The 20,762-nt window shown below is 40.8% G+C and overlaps 1 protein-coding gene across 1 annotated transcript; it reads right to left on the bottom strand.

Annotated features, from left to right (window-relative positions):
* Positions 1-8,799: 8,799 nt before the first annotated feature.
* trmt1 (tRNA methyltransferase 1) lies at positions 8,800-20,608 on the bottom strand. Its single transcript, XM_086156625.1, has 16 exons — positions 20,421-20,608; positions 19,204-19,543; positions 18,005-18,167; positions 17,749-17,936; positions 17,565-17,680; positions 17,357-17,469; positions 16,189-16,337; positions 15,846-15,929; positions 15,207-15,276; positions 14,944-15,078; positions 14,121-14,206; positions 13,933-14,041; positions 13,764-13,840; positions 13,560-13,679; positions 11,569-11,683; positions 8,800-8,978 (listed from the first exon to the last, which is right to left on the bottom strand). Exons 2-16 carry the CDS (start codon positions 19,527-19,529, stop codon positions 8,916-8,918), a joined length of 1,914 nt encoding a protein of 637 aa, XP_086012751.1. The 5' UTR covers positions 19,530-19,543; positions 20,421-20,608; the 3' UTR covers positions 8,800-8,915.
* Positions 20,609-20,762: the final 154 nt, after the last annotated feature.

The following is a 20,762-nucleotide window of genomic DNA, read 5'->3' as shown; positions in this document are numbered from 1 at the left end:
TTTTATATGTATTTATGTATGTATGTGTGTATGTATGTATGCATGTATGTATGTATATATTTATGCATGTCTGTTTGTTTGAATGTATGTATGTATGTATGTATGTATGTATGCATGTAAGCGTTTAAGTATGCATGTATGTATGTATGATTGTATGTATGTTTTAGTCATCTTGAATGTATGTATGTATGTATGTTTGTAGTCATGTTCAATGTATGTATCTATGTTTTTAAATTCGTTAGCATGTATTTATGTATGTCTCTATGTATGCATTTATGTAATTCTGTATGTATGTATTTATGTATGTATGTATGTATATATGTATTAATGTATGTATGTATGTATGTTTGTATGTATGTATGTATGCATGTATGGATTTATGCATGTCTGTTTTTGTGTGAATGTATGTATGTTTGTATGTATTTATGCATGTATGTATTTATGTATGTATGTATGTATGTATTTATATATGTATGTATGTATGTATATATGCATGTATGTATTTATGCGTGTCTCTTTGTGTGAATGTATGTATGTATTTATGTTTGTATGTATGTATGTATATATTTATATATGTATGTATGTATGTATATATGCATGTATGTATGTAATTATGCACGTCTGTGTGAATGTATGTATGTATGTATGTATGTATGTATGAATGTATGTATGTTCATATTTTTTGATTTATGTATCTTTTTAAATTTGTTAGTATTTATTTATGTATCTCTGTATATATGTATTTATGTATGTATGTCTGTATATATGTATGTATGCATGTATGTATGTATGTATATATTTAGGCATGTCTGTTTGTTTGAATGTATGTATGTATGTATGCATGTAACCGTTTAAGTATGCATGTATGTATGTATGTTGTAGTCATCTTGAATGTATGTATGTTTGTAGTCATGTTGAATGTATGTATGTATGTTTTTAAATTTGTTAGCATTTATTTATGTATGTCTGTATGTTTATATTTTCGTATGTATGTATGTATGTTTTATATATGTAAGAATGTATGTATGTAAGAATGCATGAATGTGTGGTTGACTCTGTTTATGTTGTATGTATGTATATATATATGTATTTATGTATGTATGTATGTATATTTGTAGTTATGTTGAATGTATGTTTGTATGTTTTTATATATGTTAGTATGTATTTATGTATGTCTGTATATATGAATTTATTTTTGTAAGTATGTATGTATGTATGTATAATTGTATATATGTATGTATATATGCATAATTGTATGATTTTATATATGTTTTTATTCATGTTGAATGAATGTATGTATGTTATTATATATGTTAGTATGCATTCATGTATGTCTGTATGTATGTTTTTATGTATGTATGTATGTATGTATGTATGTATGTTCATATTTTTGTATTTATGTATGTTTTTAAATTTGTTAGTATTTATTTATGTATGTCTGTATATATGTATTTATGTATGTATGTACGTATATATGAATAATGTGGGTATGTATGTATGTATTTGTATGTATGAATGTATGTATTTATGTATGTATGCATGTATGTATTTATGCATGTCTGTTTGTGTGAATGTATGTATGTATGTATGTATATATTTATATATGTATGTATGTATGTACATATGCATGTATGTATGTATGTAATTATGCATGTCTGTTTGTGTGAATGTATGTATGTTTGTATCTATGTATGTATTTATGTATGTATGTATGTATAAATGTATGTATGTTCATATTTTTGTATTTATGTATGTTTTTAAATTTGTTAGTATGTATTTATGTATGTCTTTTTATATGTATTTATGTATGTATGTGTGTATGTATATATGCATGTATGTATTTATGTATTTATTTATGTCTGTTTTTGTGAATGTATTTATATATATATGTATGTATTTATGTATGTATGTATGTATAAATGTATGTATGTTCATATTTTTGTATTTATGTATGTTTTTAAATTTGTTAGTATGTATTTATGTATGTCTGTATATATGTATTTATGTATGTATGTATGCATGTATGTATGTATGTATGTATATACGTATGTTTGTATGTATGTATGTATGTATTAATGTATTTATTTATGCATGTTTTTTTCCTGTTTATTTTTGTATGTTTATATTTTTGCATGTATTTATGTATAATTTTATGGTTGTATATGTTTTAGTCATGTTTAATGAATGTATGTGTGTTTTTAAATGTGTTAGTATTGTACCTATGTATGTATGTATGTATGTATGTATGTATGTATTTATGTATGTTTTTTTCTGTTTATTTTTGTATGTATTTATGTATAATTGTATGGTTGTATATATGCTTTTAGTCATGTTGAATGAATGTATGTATGTTATTATATCTGTTAGTATGTAGTATGTTTTATGTATTTATGTAGGTATGTATATATGTTTGTATGTGTTTGTATGTATGTATGTAAGTATGTGTGTATATTTGAAAATATGAATGTACCGAATGTACGTACATATGTATTTATGTTTTTATGTAGATATATTGTATGCATATATGTAAGAATGTATATATGTATTTATTTATGTATATATGTATGTTTGTGTATATATATGTTTGAATGTATGTATATATGTATGAATTTATCTATGTATGTATATATTTATTCATGTGTATATGTATGTTAGTATGCATATATGAATGTATGTATGTTTCTTTATATGTATTTTCGTATGTATGCAAATATATAACTATGTACATTTGTTTGTATATGTCTACATATATGTACGTATTTGTGTACGTGTGTATGTTGGTTTGTATGTATATGTATACATACATACATATATATCTACATATAAAAAACACATATATTCATGTATTCATATTGTAGATATGAATATATGTATATGTATATATACATACAGAAATACATCAACAGAAATCTACATAATTCATCCAATCTTACATACATATATAAATGCATACATATATAAATACATTTATACATTCCAAATGAATACCAACATACAAACACACATACATACATACATACATACATACATACATAAATACATACATATATAAATATATACTTACATATATAAAAACATTTATACATTCCAAATGAATACTTACATACATTCATACATACATATTTACAAAATATACAGACACAATCATACATACATACACATATATACATACATACTACATACTACATATATAAATATATACATACATACTACATACATACTTATATTTATATTTACATAAAGAAATTCATACACAGAAACATACACACATACATCCAAACTTACATACGTTCATACATACATTAATACATAAATATATATCTACATATGAAATAACATATACATACATTCATATTTACATACATACATATATATGTATGTTTTTTATGTATGTTAGGATGTATTTATGTATGTATGCATGTATGTTTGTCTGTATATTTTCATATGAATACAATATGAATATATGAATGTATGTATGTATATACATACAACATACATACATTCCACATGAATACAAACATTCATACATACTTACTTACATACATACATGCATACATGCATACATACTTACATATATGCATACATACATACATACATACGTACATGTATATATGTATGTTTGCATATTTGTTTGTGTGTATGCATGTATGTATGTATGTATGTAAGTATGCATGTAATGTAATACATATACAGAAACATACATACATACATACTAACATATATAAAAACAAACATACATACAATCCACATGAATACATACATACATACATGAATTCATTCGTACATACATACATACATACATAACTACATACATACATAAATACAAACATACATACTTACATGCATAAAATACATACTAACATATATCACAACATACATACAAACATTCCACATGAATACAATACATACATACATACATACATAAATTCATTCGTACATACATACATACATACATAAATACAAACATACATACTTACATGCATAAATACATACTAACATATATCACAACATACATACAAACATTCCACATGAATACAATTCCACATACATACATACATACAAAATATACAGAAACAACCATACATACATATACAATGTTTATGTAGGCTGGCACTTGACACCAAGAAGAAGTTATTGTCTCAAATTCTAACATGTGCTTTTTACTCTGTTGATTTCTAAGCAACAGAGACATGAATTGGGGGAGTTGTATTCTTCAGAGGTACCAGCAATGTTAATTTTAATTTCTGCCCGCTGCGCCACCGACTCGGTGGCGCAGCGGTTAGCGCTGTGGCCTCTCAGCAAAGCAACTCGGGTTCAAGCCCCACAGCAACTACTGTGTGCAGTTGCCTCTGTGTGGAGTTGGCGTGTTCTCCCCGTGTCCGCGTGGGTTCCTCCCTTCCTCCCACCGGCCAAAAGCACGTATTTAGGTTGATCTGCGACTGTAAATTGTCCCTAGGAATGAATGGTGTGAGCGGCCCTGTGCAAACGGGGCGGCCCTATAGGCTGAGAGATGGGCGCCGGCCACCCCTCGCCACCCGCGGAGGCGGGGGTGTAAGTGTGAGTGTCCCCGGTAGAAAAGGAAACATGTTTTTTTATCATTTAAATTATATAGATGAGAAAGGATTTTTATTCAACTTTGTCAGTTACACGACTGATTCTATGACAACTTGGAGGTGTTTTTAAAGGGGTTTTGAAAACTGTTGACCACGCAGGTTGATTTCTAGACGTCAATCAGAAAACTAAAAAATCAGAAATTTATCAATTTATGTGGCAATTTGACGATTGAAATTATCTTTAAAAAATTCATGGAAATATAGCGCATATTGTCCTTTCGATCATATCCAAACCCTGAGTAACTTGTTTACATTATTGTCAATTCTGCCGTTCATATTGCTATAAGCTATAAGTCGAACCAGCCATAAAAAGCATAATAAAGAAGGAAAAACAACATATATAAGTTGCATTTTTGTGGGAAATTTATTTGACAAAACACCAAGAACAGACATTAAATTTAAATGACAAACAATTTAAAATAAAAACAGAATAGAGGTAACAACAACGGTATGCTTATGTTACATGACACAACAGAGAACATGCCTGGTATGTTATATACCAGGCATGTTATATATGTCATAAAATATTAAGAGTTATTCCGATAACTATAGCATAAATAACAATATACACACACAAACATACATATATACATAAATAAATACATATATACATTCTTACATACATGCACACAATATATCTACATAAATACATACTTATGTACATTCAGACATATTTTCAATCAATATTGAATTTAGAGCCTCCTTATTTTTTTTCCTTTTGTTTCATTTTGTATGGATGATTACATACATTTATATGATCATTAATGATTTTAAAGTCTAAGTAAAATGCCAAAAAAGTGAAATTATATGATCATTAATGATTTTAAGGATTAAATAAAATGCCAAAAAAAAGTTAAATATTGAAATTTTCACTTTGTTAAATTCTATGATACCAAATTGGCGCGCACATAAAAATTAAATGAAAATGTGTCCCGCCCACCAAAATAAATAAAATGCAAATGTACAGAATGTGCATTTATAGATAAATGCATTTTTCAAAGTTAGTGTAAGTAGAGGTGGATAAATATGTGAAGATAATGTACAAATAGGTGGCAATTATTTTGATTAACAGATGGAACTATAAACATACAGATGAGTTAAACAGTAACTCTCCAGAAGGGTAATATAGAGATGGTATAAGAGCAATTTTACAGAATATACAAGTATAAACAGTGAGTAGATGCTACTGAAGACAAGATGTTATAAGTGTAGATACAGAAATGCAGATTGCTGCGGGACTGAGAGGAAAACAGTGAAAAGGTTCTGGAATTGACTAACTTAAGACCGTCACAGCACTGGAATTATATTTGGCACGCAAAGTCATAACAAATGACTATTAGAACTGGCCTGCGAGATAGTCTGCAGTGCCACCTTATGCTAATACCGGCACCCTGTTACTTAGGCTGAAAACAGGATTTTGCATGTGTAAATATTAAGTTTTTTATAGAATAGCATTAAGCTATGCTTGTTACATATTTCGTTTTTAAGTAAAACTTGTTTGGGTTCATTGTTACATCTGGAGGAAGATTTTTTTCAATAAATATCAGAGTTGGCCTGTGACTTTGTCCCTGTTTTGAATCTTGGCCCACTGCGTATTTGAGTTTGCACCCCTGATTTAAATGAATTAACAGTTTTACGGGTCTGATCGACAGGAAAGAATGATTTAACAGCAATGAGTGCGAAGTGTCGGGTAGATAAAGTTTGTAATTTTACCATTTAAGACTTTCTGGGAACTCTCTACTCCTCTCAGCTTCTCCCATCCATCTCTTCCCTGCATTCCTTTACTCTCATACCATGTTCTCGTTCAATCCATCCATAAATATCCTCCAAACTCTCTATTGCTCTGCACTGTCAATCCAACTAGTTAAAATCCTCCACCTTCTCAATCTCTCCATCCTGTAACCTTAACATTCCTGTGAGGTCCATGTCATTCACACACATGTATTCTGACTCTTTGCAACTAACCTTCAACATGCAAATACTTTAAATAGGTTTTGGCTACAAACTGCTCCACAACGTAACTTCAATAATTGCAGCATTTACATTCGATTTTACTCAAACACTTAAAAATTGAACACAGGTTAACAAGTGAGTCCTGAACTAACCAGTGCGAGCAAAGACACTCGATGCTAATGCTACTAGCTTCTTACCTGCTGCCCGCCGGCGTCTCACCTTAGAATGACAAAGAATAACAGTTAAAAATTTCACAACGACTCAAAGGTAATTTGGTTGTGGACCAGTTACACTTTCATCGAATTGTAGCAATATCGTCAGGAAAAATAGTTAAATTTGTTTGTTTTCCGCAGTCGGCGTCCCGCTCCTTAGCTTCAGCAGCTAGCTCGGCTCCACTTCCGGTCCGCCGGTTGGCCACGCCCCCTAATTTATAATTTCGAAGGAAAGTAGGGACAATACATGACGTCATTTCCTGTGCCGAATTGCTCGATTATAACAGATTCAAAAGTTAAATAGAAAATGTAGTAGATATTGTATGCGTTCTGCTCAGTCAGCATTTAGTTTGAAGAATAAAACATAAAGCTATAACTGATTAAACACTTATCACATATATAAGTTTTGAAAGCGTTTTAACAATTCCTCAATCCATATTCCACAAAGTCTCTCTTTTACACATGTGCCTTCTTGGCCATAATATTATTTTATTCAAATGTACCAAAACCCTGACAGTTTAGGGTACAACAGATATTTTTTGCAAATATTGTCAGAGGAATTTCAAACAAAAAAGCAGAAACCTACCCAATTGTCACAGTTGAGGAAAAAATATATTATTCTTTCTGGGAAAGCGAGGAAATAGCGATGTAAATATGACTGAACCAGTCGTTATGATCTTCCTAAATGAGCTGCATCTTCACCAATAACAGCATTTTCCCTGATCAATAACAACATACGATTTAGTTTTACGGTTTTAAGCTGATTATAAAGACTTTCCCGATATATTGAGAGACTCACCAGGATTCCAGGGAATGTATCTGTGTAAATATATATATATATATATATATATATATATATGTATGTATGTGTGTGGGTATGTATGAATATATGTGTGTGGAGGTCTAGATGTGTGTATGTATGTATGCATGTATGTATGTTTACATGTATATATGTGTATGCATGCATCTGTATGTATGTATACATGTGGGTATGTATGTATGCATGTATGTGTGTGTTTGCGTGTATATTTATGCATGTATGTATGTGTATAAAAGTGTGCATGTACGTATGTATGTCAGTATGTGTTTTTATATGTGTGTGTATGTATGTATGTACCATGCAGATGTATGTATATGTGGTTGTGTAAGCATGTGTATGTATGTACATATGTGTATGTATGTATGTATGTATTTATGCATGTATGTACGTATGTATGTATGAATGTATGTGTGTTTAGGTGTGGTATGTATGTGTGTATGCATGTCTATACTTATGTATGCATATATGTATGCATGTGTATATATGTATGTATGAATGTTTATAATTATGTGTGTTTATGGATTTGTATGCATGTATCTATGTATGTGTATGTATGTATCTATGTGGGTATGTATGCATGTGTATATGTATGTATGCATGTTTATGTAAATGTTAATGCATGTATGCATTTATGTAGATATGGGTGGGTATGTATACATGTGTATGTGTGTATGTATGTGTGTGTGTATGTATGTATGTATGCATGAACGTGTGTACATCTATGAATCTACAGGTGTGGATGTATATATGTATGCCTATAGTAAAGAATGTGTTTGACACTATGGCATGTTTCAAAATATAACTTTTAGCATCATTTTATAAAATGTTAAATCTGTTTTACATTGTCAATTTTTCTCGTTGAATTTTGTTCATTGATTTTCCTGTTTTCCTTTGTAGGTATTTTGAAGATTGTATTTGATTTCCTTGCGTGTTTTCTCTACACAACACACACACACACACACACACACACACACACACACACACACAAACACAACCCAAAAATTTCAAGAATTCAATACAAGCTGTTCAGGTTTCATTCTCTCATGGTGAATTAACGTTTTGGAACAAACCTTTTTGTCCTGTTATTACCGTGTAATAAACCCTTACATCATGTCATTATGTCATATGTTACTAGCATGTAATAAGCTGGGGGATGATATGATTGGCAGCTGAGCCAGGTCCAGAACCACAGTGAGATCCAGGAGGAGACGCCAACTTTTATTGCAGCGCTGCAGGAAAAAAAAAATCACAAAACAAGGTAACAAAAAGTAACAAAAAAAAGCCTTGTTGTCGTCCTCCTTCCAGGAGACGTCCGTCTCACTGGTCCTGCTCCTGAGGCTCGTGGGAGTAGCAGCACTGGTCTCCGTGGCTACAGTCGCCCTGAAATTTGAAATTTACACTAAACAAATGGAAACAAAACTTCAAAACACACACAAACACACATATATCAATCATTATCCCTCTGTTTTGCCAACTTGTATATCATTCTCCATCCGAGCATACAAGTCATCGTACGCCCTTTGTTTTGCCTTTGCTACCTCTATCTTTACCATTTGCCGCATCTCCCTGAGCTCCTGTCTGTTCTCTTCAGTCCTCTCAGTATCCCACTTCTTCTTCGCTAACCGCTTTCTCTGTATACACTCCTGCACTTCCTCATTCCACCACCAAGTCTCCTTATCTACTTTCCTTCCAGATGACACACCAAGTACTCTTCTTCCTGTCTCCCTGATAACACTAGCTGTTGTTGTCCAATCATCTGGAAGCTCACCCTGACCACCCAGACCCTTTCTCAACTCCTCCCTGAAAACCATGCAACACTCCTCCCTTTTCAGCTTCCACCATTTTGTCCTCTGCTCTGCCTTTGTCCTCTTCATCTTCCTTGTCACCAGAGTCATCCTACAAACCACCATCCTATGCTGTCTGGCTACACTCTCACCTACAACTACTTTGCAGTCACTGATCTCTTTCAGGTTACCTCGTCTATACAAGATGTAGTCTACCTGTGTGCTCCTACCTCCGCTCTTATAAGTTACCCTATGTTCCTGTTTTTTTCTGGAAAAAGGTGTTCACTACAGCCATTTCCATCCTTTTTGCAAAATCTACCACCATCTGTCCCTCGGCATTCCTATCCTGGATACCGAATCTGCCCATCACTTCTTCATCCCCTCTATTGCCTTCACCAACATGTCCATTGAAGTCTGCACCAATGACCACTCTCTCATTTCTGGGAATATTCTGCATCACTTCATCCAACTCATTCCAGAACTTCTCCTTCTCTTCAGATTCACATCCCACCTGTGGTTCATAGCCACTAACAACACTGAGCATCACACCTTCAATTTCCAGTTTCAGACTCATAAGTCTATCTCATATTCTTTTTAACTCCAGAACGTTCCTAACAAAGTCCTCCTTCAAGATAACTCCTACTCCATGTCTCTTCTTGTCAGTACCATAATAGTACAACTTAAAGCTGCTCCTAAGCTTCTAGCCATACTGCCTTTCCACCTGGTCTCCTGGACACACAGTATATCCACCTTCCTTCTCTGCATCATGTCCACCAACTCTCTACCTTTTCCTGTCATAGTCCCGATATTCAAAGTTCCTCGTCTCAGTCCCAGACTCTCGCCTTTCCTCTTATCTCTGCTTCCGAACACTCCTTCCTCCTCTCCTTCTTTGACCTACAGTAGCCCAATTTCCACTGTTACCCTCAGTGGAAAAGAGGTGAAGAGACGGTCCAAGCAGGTTGGAATGGGTGGAGAAAAGTGTCAGGGGTACTATGTGATAGAAGACTTTCAGCCAGAATAAAAGGAAAGGTGTACAAGACAGTGGTGAGACCAGAGATGATGTATGGACAAGAAACTGTTCCAATGACCAAAAGACAGCAGGCAGAACTAGAGGTTGCAGAGATGAAGATGTTGAGGTTCTCTTTGGGAGTGACCAGGATGGAGAGGATCAGGAATGAGTCTATCAGAGGGACGGCACATGTTCGATGTTTTGGAGAGAAGGTCAGAGAAGCCAGACTGAGATGGTTGGGTCATGGACAGAGGAGGGATAGAGAATATATTGGTAGACGGATGCTGGAGTTGGAGCTGCCAGGCAAGAGGTCTGGAGGAAGACCAAAGAGAAGATTTATGGACGTAGTGAGAGAAGATATGAAGGTAGTTGGTGTGAGAGAGGAGGATCCAGAGAATAGGGTTAGATGGAGAAAGTCGACTCGCTGTGGCGACACCTGAAGGGAAAAGCCGAAAGAAGAAGAAGAACCCTGTAGGTCATCGGTACCAATGGCGGTCGTAGTAACCCGGTCCTCCACCGATCCGGTACGAGATTGTTAGGTTTGATTCGCATGTTTGGTTTTTGCAAAAGTTTAATGCCGGATGTCCTTCCAGATGCAACCCTCTGCTTTATCTGGGATCAGGGAGGCCATTGCTGTCCTGAGGCTACACTGCAAAAATGGCTTTATATAGACATATATATCATTACTATTCAATGACAATGTTCAATTATATGAATCAGAAATTACAAATTATCATAAACATGGCTTTATAATGATAATAGAAATAACATTTATCATTTTTATTAGTAGTAGTATTATCACAACAATGCTTTATATGTAATTATCAGTACTATGACAATGACATATATTATAATTATTGATCATTACATTACATTACATTTGGCAGACGCTTTTATCTATTAATCTATTATATTTATCTATTATAATAACACTATTTTATTTTGTGTTATTACTATGATGGTAATCACTGATATAAAAAGCCTTATTATGCCTTTTACATAACATACAATATATATTAGTGAAGTAGGTAAAAGGTTAATTATTACACGTGACTGATTCATGACATCACAAACCATGTCTGTTAGCATTGTCATTAGCAGTGCTAACTCTTTACTATAATAGTAAAAATAAACAGACATATTTTTTTGGTCATGGTAGAAGTAGCGTCCAGCCCACCTGTCTGAACTTCTTGCAGGGGAAGTTCTTCAGCTGAGAAGAATCGGAGACCTGGTTCTTCCTCTTGTTCTGGAACTTCTTCCTCTTGTCCTGGAGGTCACTGGAGATGGAGGTTCTGGAGGAGCAGCAGGAGGACAGGGTGAGAAGGTCCCAACTGGGAGAGCATCTGCAGCTGCTTCGTTGACATTACAAATAAAGGGATAATCGAGTATTTTGGATCCGATGTATCGATGCGGTCACATGGGAAGTCAGCACTTGGACTCCTCTCCTTTGCTAAGTCAGCAAAAGTAAAGATCCTCGCTAACGCTACTTCCAGCTAGCTATCTGTCATCAATCTAAGTTCACAATCACTTTGCTTTGTTAGCATAGCTGCCCCTTTAGCCACGTCAGCCGTCTTTAGCTCATCTTAGATCTTCAGGATTGTACAGATGGTTGACTTAGCCGTGTCGTAGTGACGCAAACATCACGCTCAACTTTAGCTATTATTTCCTTCTTTAGATCCAATGGAAGTCTGGTGGCGATGGGGTGTCTGGTGGCGCCTAGTCAGAACCCTGCACACCAGCGGCACAGGGCTATCTATGGTTGTTAGCAGCTGGGATAAAGTGGCAGCAGCTCCCGGCAGACCCCTGTGCTTCGAAGCAGTCCTTTCTAGGAGCCACACTGCTTATACCCATTGGAGAAGAGCTGAGCAAAGGTGGCCTATAAGTTGTCCACTCAGAGCATCCTCGGTAGGGCACCGCGACTATCCAGAACACTCAACCCAGCGGTGAAAGACCCCTTCTACCAAGCATTAGATGAACCTCACCGTCGCATACCCAAGGAGTACAGGTCATACCCAAAGAGTACAAGGTCTTCTCGTTGGGTGACTTCAATGCAAGAGTCAGGAAGGAAAGCAAGGTGTGGAAGGTAGTCACTGGGAGTCATGGTATTAGACAGGTCAATGGCCTGCAGCTGTTAAGACTGTGCTGGGAACCACCTGACCATCACAAGCACCCTCACAACGTTTATGACGCAGTGAAAAACATCTATGGCCCAAGAAGCTGCTCAGTCTCTCCCTTGAAGACGTCTGAAGGTACAACCCTCCTCAAAGACCAGAAGCTCATCATCAACAGGTGGATAACATCTCGGAACAGCTGTTGCCTGAATCAGTGTGGATTCAGAGGGAACAGAAGCACAGCGAACACAGTCTTTACAGCAAGGCAACTTCAGGAGTACAGAGAACAAAACCAGGACCTCCTCATGGCTTTCATTGACCTATCGAAGGCTTTTGATACCATCAACAGGAACTCCTATCAAGTATCCTCCTCAGATTTGGCTGCACAAGAGTTATTCCACACTGGGATGTTGGTACTTGTTATTACTGGAGGCCAGGAATCTGTCCCTTTCAGGGTCTGTACTGGTGTGCACCAGGGATGTGTCCTTGCTCCTGTACTTTTTAATATCTTCCCGCTATCTGTGACACTGCTGCGACGCCAAAAAAAAAAAATCGAGAAGGACGGTGGGATTACGGTGGACTTCAGGCTCGACGGAAACATCAGAAGCTTTCAGGCTACCGAGCTACAGTATGCAGATGACTCTGCAGTTGTGGCCTACAGAAGCACCTCAAGCTGTACCCATAGCTGCTCCAAGTGCCTTTGGCGGATCTGGTCTGTAAATGTAGCTAAGACAGTGGTACTGTACCCCTTGCAATTGCAGAATCTTTTAAATATCATGGTAGCTTCGTCTTCAGCGACTGGAAAGGGAGGTACAAAACCAGATCAAGCAAGCATCATCTTCTTGCGGGCAACTCAGACAAAGGGTCTTTCAGAACGAACACCTCAACCTCCACACTGAAATATCTGTTTACCAAGCCGTGGTCCGAACAACACGCCTCTATGCTTGAGATACGTGGACACATAAGGATGCTCGAGGTCTTCAACATCAGATGCTAACAAGGTATCCTGGGTAGATCCTTCACCATCAGGCACGATGGACCACCAAGAGAGTCTTACCCAGCCTTGGCCCTGGCTTTGGGTCCCCAGAAGGCCTGAGGGTTCTCCTGGAAGCGGGTCAGATGACGTTTCCTGGACTGAGGGTTGGCGTCCTCCCTCACCGTGAAGCAGGCCTCCAGGCTACACACACACACACACACACACATTAGGTTCTTCAGCCAATCACAGGTTGGAGTACAACCTCCTTGCAGGGCAGAAGGTCACCTGGGTTGGATTGAGAGGATCTTGAAGGCGGGGCTCGTCTCTGAGAGCTTCTCTCTCTTCACAGGGTTGGTCTTCTCCTGCGGCACACACACACACACACACACACACACACACACAATCAGAGTCTGCAGGTGTCCTCAAAGGAGAACCCATCCAAACATCTCCTCACCCAGCAGCGCATGATGTCCCAGATGGTGGCAGGAGGAGCGTCCGTCTTGATGGCGTTCTTGCAGGCGTGTGAGAGCGACACCCTGTGGCCGGCGTGGAGGAGGGCGGACCTGCCAGAGGGGAGGAGGAGCTTCTGAAGAAGGTGGCCTCTCGGCTTCACGGCGGAGGGTGGAGTGCGTGAAGGTCTACCTGAACTGTAGCAGGGGAGGGGTGTTGCAGTGGATGGTGCTGCTCAGATGGTCCACCGTGTAGTACAGGGGGGCATCCTGGAGCTCCTGGAGAAGAACCCACTGTGAGGACCAGCTGGACCCAACCCGAGGAGGGCCTTCAACCCCCCTCAGCTCCATCAGGTGGTTAGAAGCCTGATCTGAAAGTCCAGGAACCATCACACCACAGAGACCTGGACCACCAGCATCTCAGACAACTCCCAGAACCCCTGTGATACCTCAAAGACCTTCTGGAACCCCGTCATACTTCAACAACCCCCTGGGATCTCCACCATATCTCAGAGACCTCCTGGAACCCAACTACTACTTGGTCTACTTGTGGTTCCTGGAGTCCTGGAGCAGGACGAGGAACTAGAGTGTTCAGTTTCTGGGACCTTCTGTGGAATCATCTCCATCCAGGAGGTGACAACCTCTGGAGAGCTGATTGCTAGCGTTAGCCTAGCCTCTGGTGATGCTAGCATCCCATGATGCTCCTCTCCTGTCACCACTGCACGATGGTAGCCTCGTACCTCTTACGGAGAAACCCCCATCGGTGGACTTCCAAAGGGGGGCGGAGCTTGCAGCATCTCGCCCGCCGCCATTTTTATTTTTTTCCCTCATATTAAAGCCATCATTGCATAACGGCGATTAGCATGTAGCTGTTAGCGCCACAGATGTTAGCAGTGTCTCTCCAGCGCCTCACACCCTCCACGTCCACCATGCTGACCTTCTTCTCCTGGTGGAGGCAGAAGGTTGTCCCCAGAGCCGGGAGGAAAAACAAAATGGCGGCGGCGGCGGCGTCGCACCTCAGTCACCACGCTTAGCATCCCCTGGATGCGTTTGGACGTCCCGAAGCGAGTCGGATTTCCCGACACCGCCGACAGAACCCTCTGGACGAAGTGGGAGTCGTGGATGGGTTCGGCCCAGATCGGACCCCCCAGCTGCAGGACGGACACACACTTCAGAACGCCGTGTTGACCTGCGTGTGTGTGTGTGTGTGAGAGTGTGTGTGTGTGTGTGAGTGTATTCTCATATTTCAAATTCCCTTGGTGGTCAGTGAACGCATCACCTGGTGTCTCTGACCGCAGTGCTCACACTCCGGTCCGACTGGCGGTCCGGTAGCGGCGGAGTATTTCATACTGAAACCAGACGGGACAGCAGGTGACATGGTGTGTGTGTGTGTGTGTGTGTGTGTGTGTGTGTGTGTGTGTGTGTTATTATTATTGGATGGCAGTGAACGTATGAAACAAAAAGCCTGACGTGCTAGCTTGGGGTGACTTCCACCTGTCAGAGGTCAAAGGTCAACCATGGAGGGTCCAAACCCTCCCTGACACACACACACACACACACACACACACACACACACACACACACACACACACACACACACACACACCCGGCGGGACAAGTGGGCAGCAAACACACCGCACAGAACACAAGGTGACGGCACACGAAGTTACACAGATCACATCAGTGTTTGCACTCAAACACACACACATACACAAGTGTGTGTGTGTGTTTGTGTGTGTGCAATAATCTGCTAATGATTATTGATCAGGTTATTGATCAGAGTTACCGGTTGATAGATCAGCAAATGTTTACGTGTGATTCCATAATACCCTGTCCTCAGGTGATGCACTGTAGATCCCAACATGTTTCTCTACGCTTGTGTGTGTGTGTGTGTGTGTGTGTGTGTGTGAGGGCTTACTGCTTGCCGCTGAGCGTCCTCCTCCCCATCCTCTGCAGATGGAAGGACCCGCAGCCGACGCAGTTGTAGACCAAGGCTTGTTTGCTGCAACATCAGACCGGGAAGGGAGTTTCATGGTCACACACACACACACACACACAACTGCCAAACCTTCAAAGCGACCACGTCCGACTGAGTGTGTGTGTGTGTGTTAATAATCGAACTCCCCGCCGGGCTAATCAGCCTTCCATTTCCTCCTCCCTTTTATCTCCACGACTTCTGCCGCCGCCATTATTCTCAGGGTCGGTTGCCGAGGCGACCCGCATATATGTGTGTGTGTGTGTGTGTGTGTGTGCGCGTCCACCTGGCGGAGTTCTTGACGGTGGCCTGGCCCGTGAAGACTCGCACGAACACTCGGATGTAGAAGTCCACGCTGACGGCCAGCAGGGGCTGGATGAACCTCTGGTGCACGGCGGCCCGCTGGTCCAGGCTGTGCAGGATGATCCTCAGAGCCTGCAGGAGCCGCACGGGACAAAACACACAACCATTCGCTCATTCACACACGATATAAACACAGAACCCAGCATTCATTCATGTCATAAATAAACACACAATATTCATTTACTCATTCATTCGTCATATAAACAAACACACAAAGCTGCATTTATTCACATGTCATAAACAAACACAACCATTCACTCCTGTTTTATAAAGAGACATTCAATAATTCATTCAATCACACCTGATAAACACACACACAACCATTCATTCATGCACGCATCACATAAACACACAACCCCGCATTCATTCATGTCATAAATAAACACACAACGATTTATTTATTCATTCATTCACATGTGACTAAACACACAACCATTCACTCATTCATACATCATATAAACACACACACAAGCGTTCACGTGTCATTTAAATAAACACACAACAATTCATTCATTCATTCACCCATGTTTTATAAAGAGACATGCAATAATTCATTTATACACATGTCATAAACAAAACACATAACCATTCATTCATTAATGTAAACATGACAAAAAAAAACACAATTCACTCATTCATTCATCATATACACAAACACACAACCATTCATTCATTCACACATCATATAAACACACAACCCCGCATTCATTCACATGTCATTTAATAAACACACAATATTCATTTACTCATTCATTCGTCATATAAACAAACACACACACCGCATTCATTCACGTCATAAATAAACACACAACCATTAATTCATTTATTCACATGTGACAAATAAACACACAACCATTCACTCATTCACACGTCATATAAACACACAACCCAGCTTTCATTCGCATATCATTTAAATAAACATTTAATAAACACACAACAGTCTAATACTCATTCATTCCTCATATAAACAAACACAACCGTTCATTCATTCGCGAGTCATAAACAAACACACCAAACTCACATGTCACACACACACATTCACATGTCAGACAGTGTGTGTTGTGTGTTGAAAGCGTCCTCTGCGCGCTCACCATCTCGTGGCAGAACTTGGATTTGATGGAGACGGAGCCGTACTTGCTGTAGCAGGTCTCGCCGCTGTTCCCCGCCATCACCGCCATGTCGGTGCAGGTGACGCACAGCAGCCCTGCGGCGGCGGCGGCGGGAGGGAGATGTTTGAAGGTCGGACCTCCACGGCGAGGAGGAGGAGGAGGAGGAGGAGGAGGCGAGCGATCCACCCACCTCCGTCGCTGACCGCCTGCACCGCCGCATCCAGGAAGGGGGCGGGGCTTCCGTAGGGATCCAGGTCGATGACGTCGTAGCGGTCCTTCTTCGCCCGCATCTCGTACATCAGCATGCTGGACGGAGGAGGACAGACGGCGCCTTCAGGTCCGGAGACGTGGCGGCGGGACGGCGGCGGTCCTACCTGGCGTCCCTGCAGCTGGCCCGCAGCAGGTGCTCCACGCCGTTGTGCCGGGCGTTCCTGGCGATGAGGGCGGCCGCCTTGCTGGAGAAGTCGTTAGCGGTGACGCTCCGCAGGCCGGGCACCTCCAGGGCGAAGCGTACCGACCGCAGGCCGGACGCCGCCAGGCCTTCCAGCACCCGCAGGCCGCGCTGAGGAGCAGAGAAGCTCTGAAGGACCTGGAGGACCAGAAGCGTGTCCGCCGCCGTCACGCTAATACCTCGCATTTCTCCCCCGCCGTCGCCGTTAGCTCCGGCTCCTCCGCCCCGTTCTTCTCGTCCTCCGACAGGGTCACCACCACCCGCTGCTCCTCCCCGGGAACCACCACCTTCACGCCGCGCTCCGCCAGCAGCTCCCGGGCCAGCTCCGTGATCACCGCACACCTGGGGACGGACCACAAACATCTGGGTCGGCGAGAACTGGAGCGGGAGGAGCTCCGAATCACAACAGCTCATTCGTTCGTCGTATAAATAAACACACAACGCTGCGTTTGTTCACGTGTGACAAACAAACACACACTCGCTCCCTCATGTTTTATAAGATACATGCAATAATACGTCATAAACAAAACACAACCATTCAATCGTTAATTAACACGTCATATAAACACACAACCCTGCATTCATTCACATGTGACACACACAACAATTCACTCATTCACATGTGACAAACACACACACAACCATTCATTTATTCACTCATGATTTATAAAGAGACATGCAAATGGTATAATTTGTATAAAGAGACTTTGTAGTTACTGCTAACAGTTAAGACAATTCATATTTCATTATATTTCTTATTCTTCCTCCTTTCTACTATTATCTATGACTGTTATGTTTTGTTTTGTTTTTTTACTTGAAACTCTGGCACAACAATTTCCTTCGGGATTAATAAAGTTGTTCTCATCTCATCTCATGCAATAATTCATTTATTCACATGTCATAAAGATATACAACCATTCATTTATTCATTCATGTGCCATAAACAAAACAACCAACCATTCACTCATTCATACATCATATAAACAAACACACAACCGTGCATTTGTTCACGTCATAAACTAACACAACCATTCACATGTCATTTAAACACACAATTCACTCATTTATTCGTCATATAAACAAACACACAACCATTAATTCATTCACTCATCATATAAAAACACAACCGCGCATTCATTCACATGTCATTTAATTAAACATTTAATAAACACACAACAGTCTGATACTCATTCATTCGTCATATATGCACACGTATGAGTGCATGTACACGTGCACGGGCTGCTCAGGGATGTAGCTCCTTAGCCTTTAGCGCTGTTAGCATAGCGCTAACTCGGCAATCAGAGCGTCCCGAGATTTCATTTCTGTTCAGAACGTCACATGGGCGGCGGTGACGGCGGCGAGGACGGGTGACACTCACGTCAGATCCCGGTTGAACTCCTGCACCGGGTTGTAGAACACCTCATTGGCGCTGGGAAACAAGATGGCCGCTTTGCCCTCCTTCACCACCGTCTCCCCCGGCAACAGTCCGGCGGGGGGGGGCTCGGCCGGCGCGTCGTCGGAAGGCGGTCGACTCGGGTCCGCGGCCCCGGCTTTGGCGGGCGTGGACGAGACCTCCGGGTCCAGGGCGGCAGGAAGGACCTCCATGGACCCCGAACCCCCGCTGGCGAGAGCGGACGGCAGCCAGGTGGGGGGGCGGAGGCGGCGGGAGAGCAGGGCGACCTGATGGATCAACCTCCCCCGCATACAGATACAACACCCTGGAAGACAGGAACATAAACACCCTTTGAGGGAAAACCAATCGGCACCAAAGGCCTCTTCTGGCACTGGGCTGGAACCTGCTGGGATCCAGAAGACCAGACCAGGAACAGGAAGTCTCACAAGTCCAGAGGGGAACCTCGAATGGTCTCAGTCATCTGAGACATGGATGCAAGGCTGACACAGAAGGTCTGAGCTTGTTGGAATGGTTGCATGTTGACCTGGAGTGACATGGAGACAGACGTGGAGGTGGACCAAGAGGCAGGGTGAGGCCAGACACGGAGGTGAGGCCAGAGACGGAGGTGAGGCCAGAGACGGAGGTGAGGCCAGAGACGGAGGTGAGCCCAGAGACGGAGGTGAGGCCAGAGACAGAGGTGAGGCCAGAGACGGAGGTGAGCCCAGAGGCCCACACACCTGAGACATGGGTGGGTGTCAGTGAATATGTATCAGATCAATATGTATCAGATTCAAACCAGGGAGAATGGGCTGCCCCTCAACAGACCACATATAACACTTGAACTGTGATTTAAAATGGTCTGAGAAAGCAACTTTCACCTAAGAGTATGATCTATACATCAAGGAAAATTTTAGATTAGAAGAAAAGAAATGCCAACTTTTCTCTGCTACCTTTATATTAGCTGCATGAATCGCCAGAAGCTTCTGAAAGCTCGATCCCTGCACGGTTTGCAAACACCGGGCTTTACTTTCGACAGAGTCCGGGGGGGAAAAGATCGGTTTATTTGTTTGGGATCGAACACCTCGACCGACGGGGACCGATTTAAAACCAAACATGAAGTAAACATGAAGTAAACATGAGGGAAACATAGAGAAACAGGAAGCTAACTCCGGACGCCGCTCTGGTAGCGTCGCACTCCTTACCGGTTTTGGTTAAAAATCACCGCTTTTGTTTACTTTATCAAAACCGGGGACGGCCTCAGAGAGACGGACACGTCTTCCCTCGCCGACCTGCGTGTATCGTGGGCTTCTCCTGCTGCCGGACTCTCAGGCTAGCATGTGCAAGGGGGCCGCCATGTTGGCTCTGCTGCCTACGGAAGCCGACGAGGGACAAAAAGGCGAAGCGGGCGGAACGTCCGCCTGTGACGTCAGGCGACCGGTGTGACGTACACAACGGAAGGGGGGGAAGAAGGAGGGATGAAAATGGAAAGATGGAGGGATAAAGAGAGAGGAAGGAGGGATGGAAGAGGGAGGAAGGAGGGCGTC

The sequence above is a fragment of the Fistularia commersonii genome, chromosome 12 (genome assembly GCF_037954325.1).
Source record: "Fistularia commersonii isolate RoL2024-O1a breed Wild chromosome 12, RoL_Fcom_v1.0, whole genome shotgun sequence".
NCBI lineage: Eukaryota > Metazoa > Chordata > Actinopteri > Syngnathiformes > Fistulariidae > Fistularia > Fistularia commersonii.
Note: the sequence above shows the minus strand (reverse complement) of the source record. Positions and strands in the feature narration are given on the sequence as shown.

Coding starts and splice junctions, on each gene's coding strand:
- trmt1 (XM_086156625.1), bottom strand. CDS start 19,529: ATGCGGGGGAGGTTGATCCATCAGGTCGCCCTGCTCTCCCGCCGCCTC. Junction 15,277..15,845: donor AGGACGCTCAGCGGCAAGCA/GTAAGCCCTCAC, acceptor GTCTGGTTTCAG/TATGAAATACTCCGCCGCTA. Junction 14,042..14,120: donor CCTCCCCTGCTACAGTTCAG/GTAGACCTTCAC, acceptor CCCCTCTGGCAG/GTCCGCCCTCCTCCACGCCG.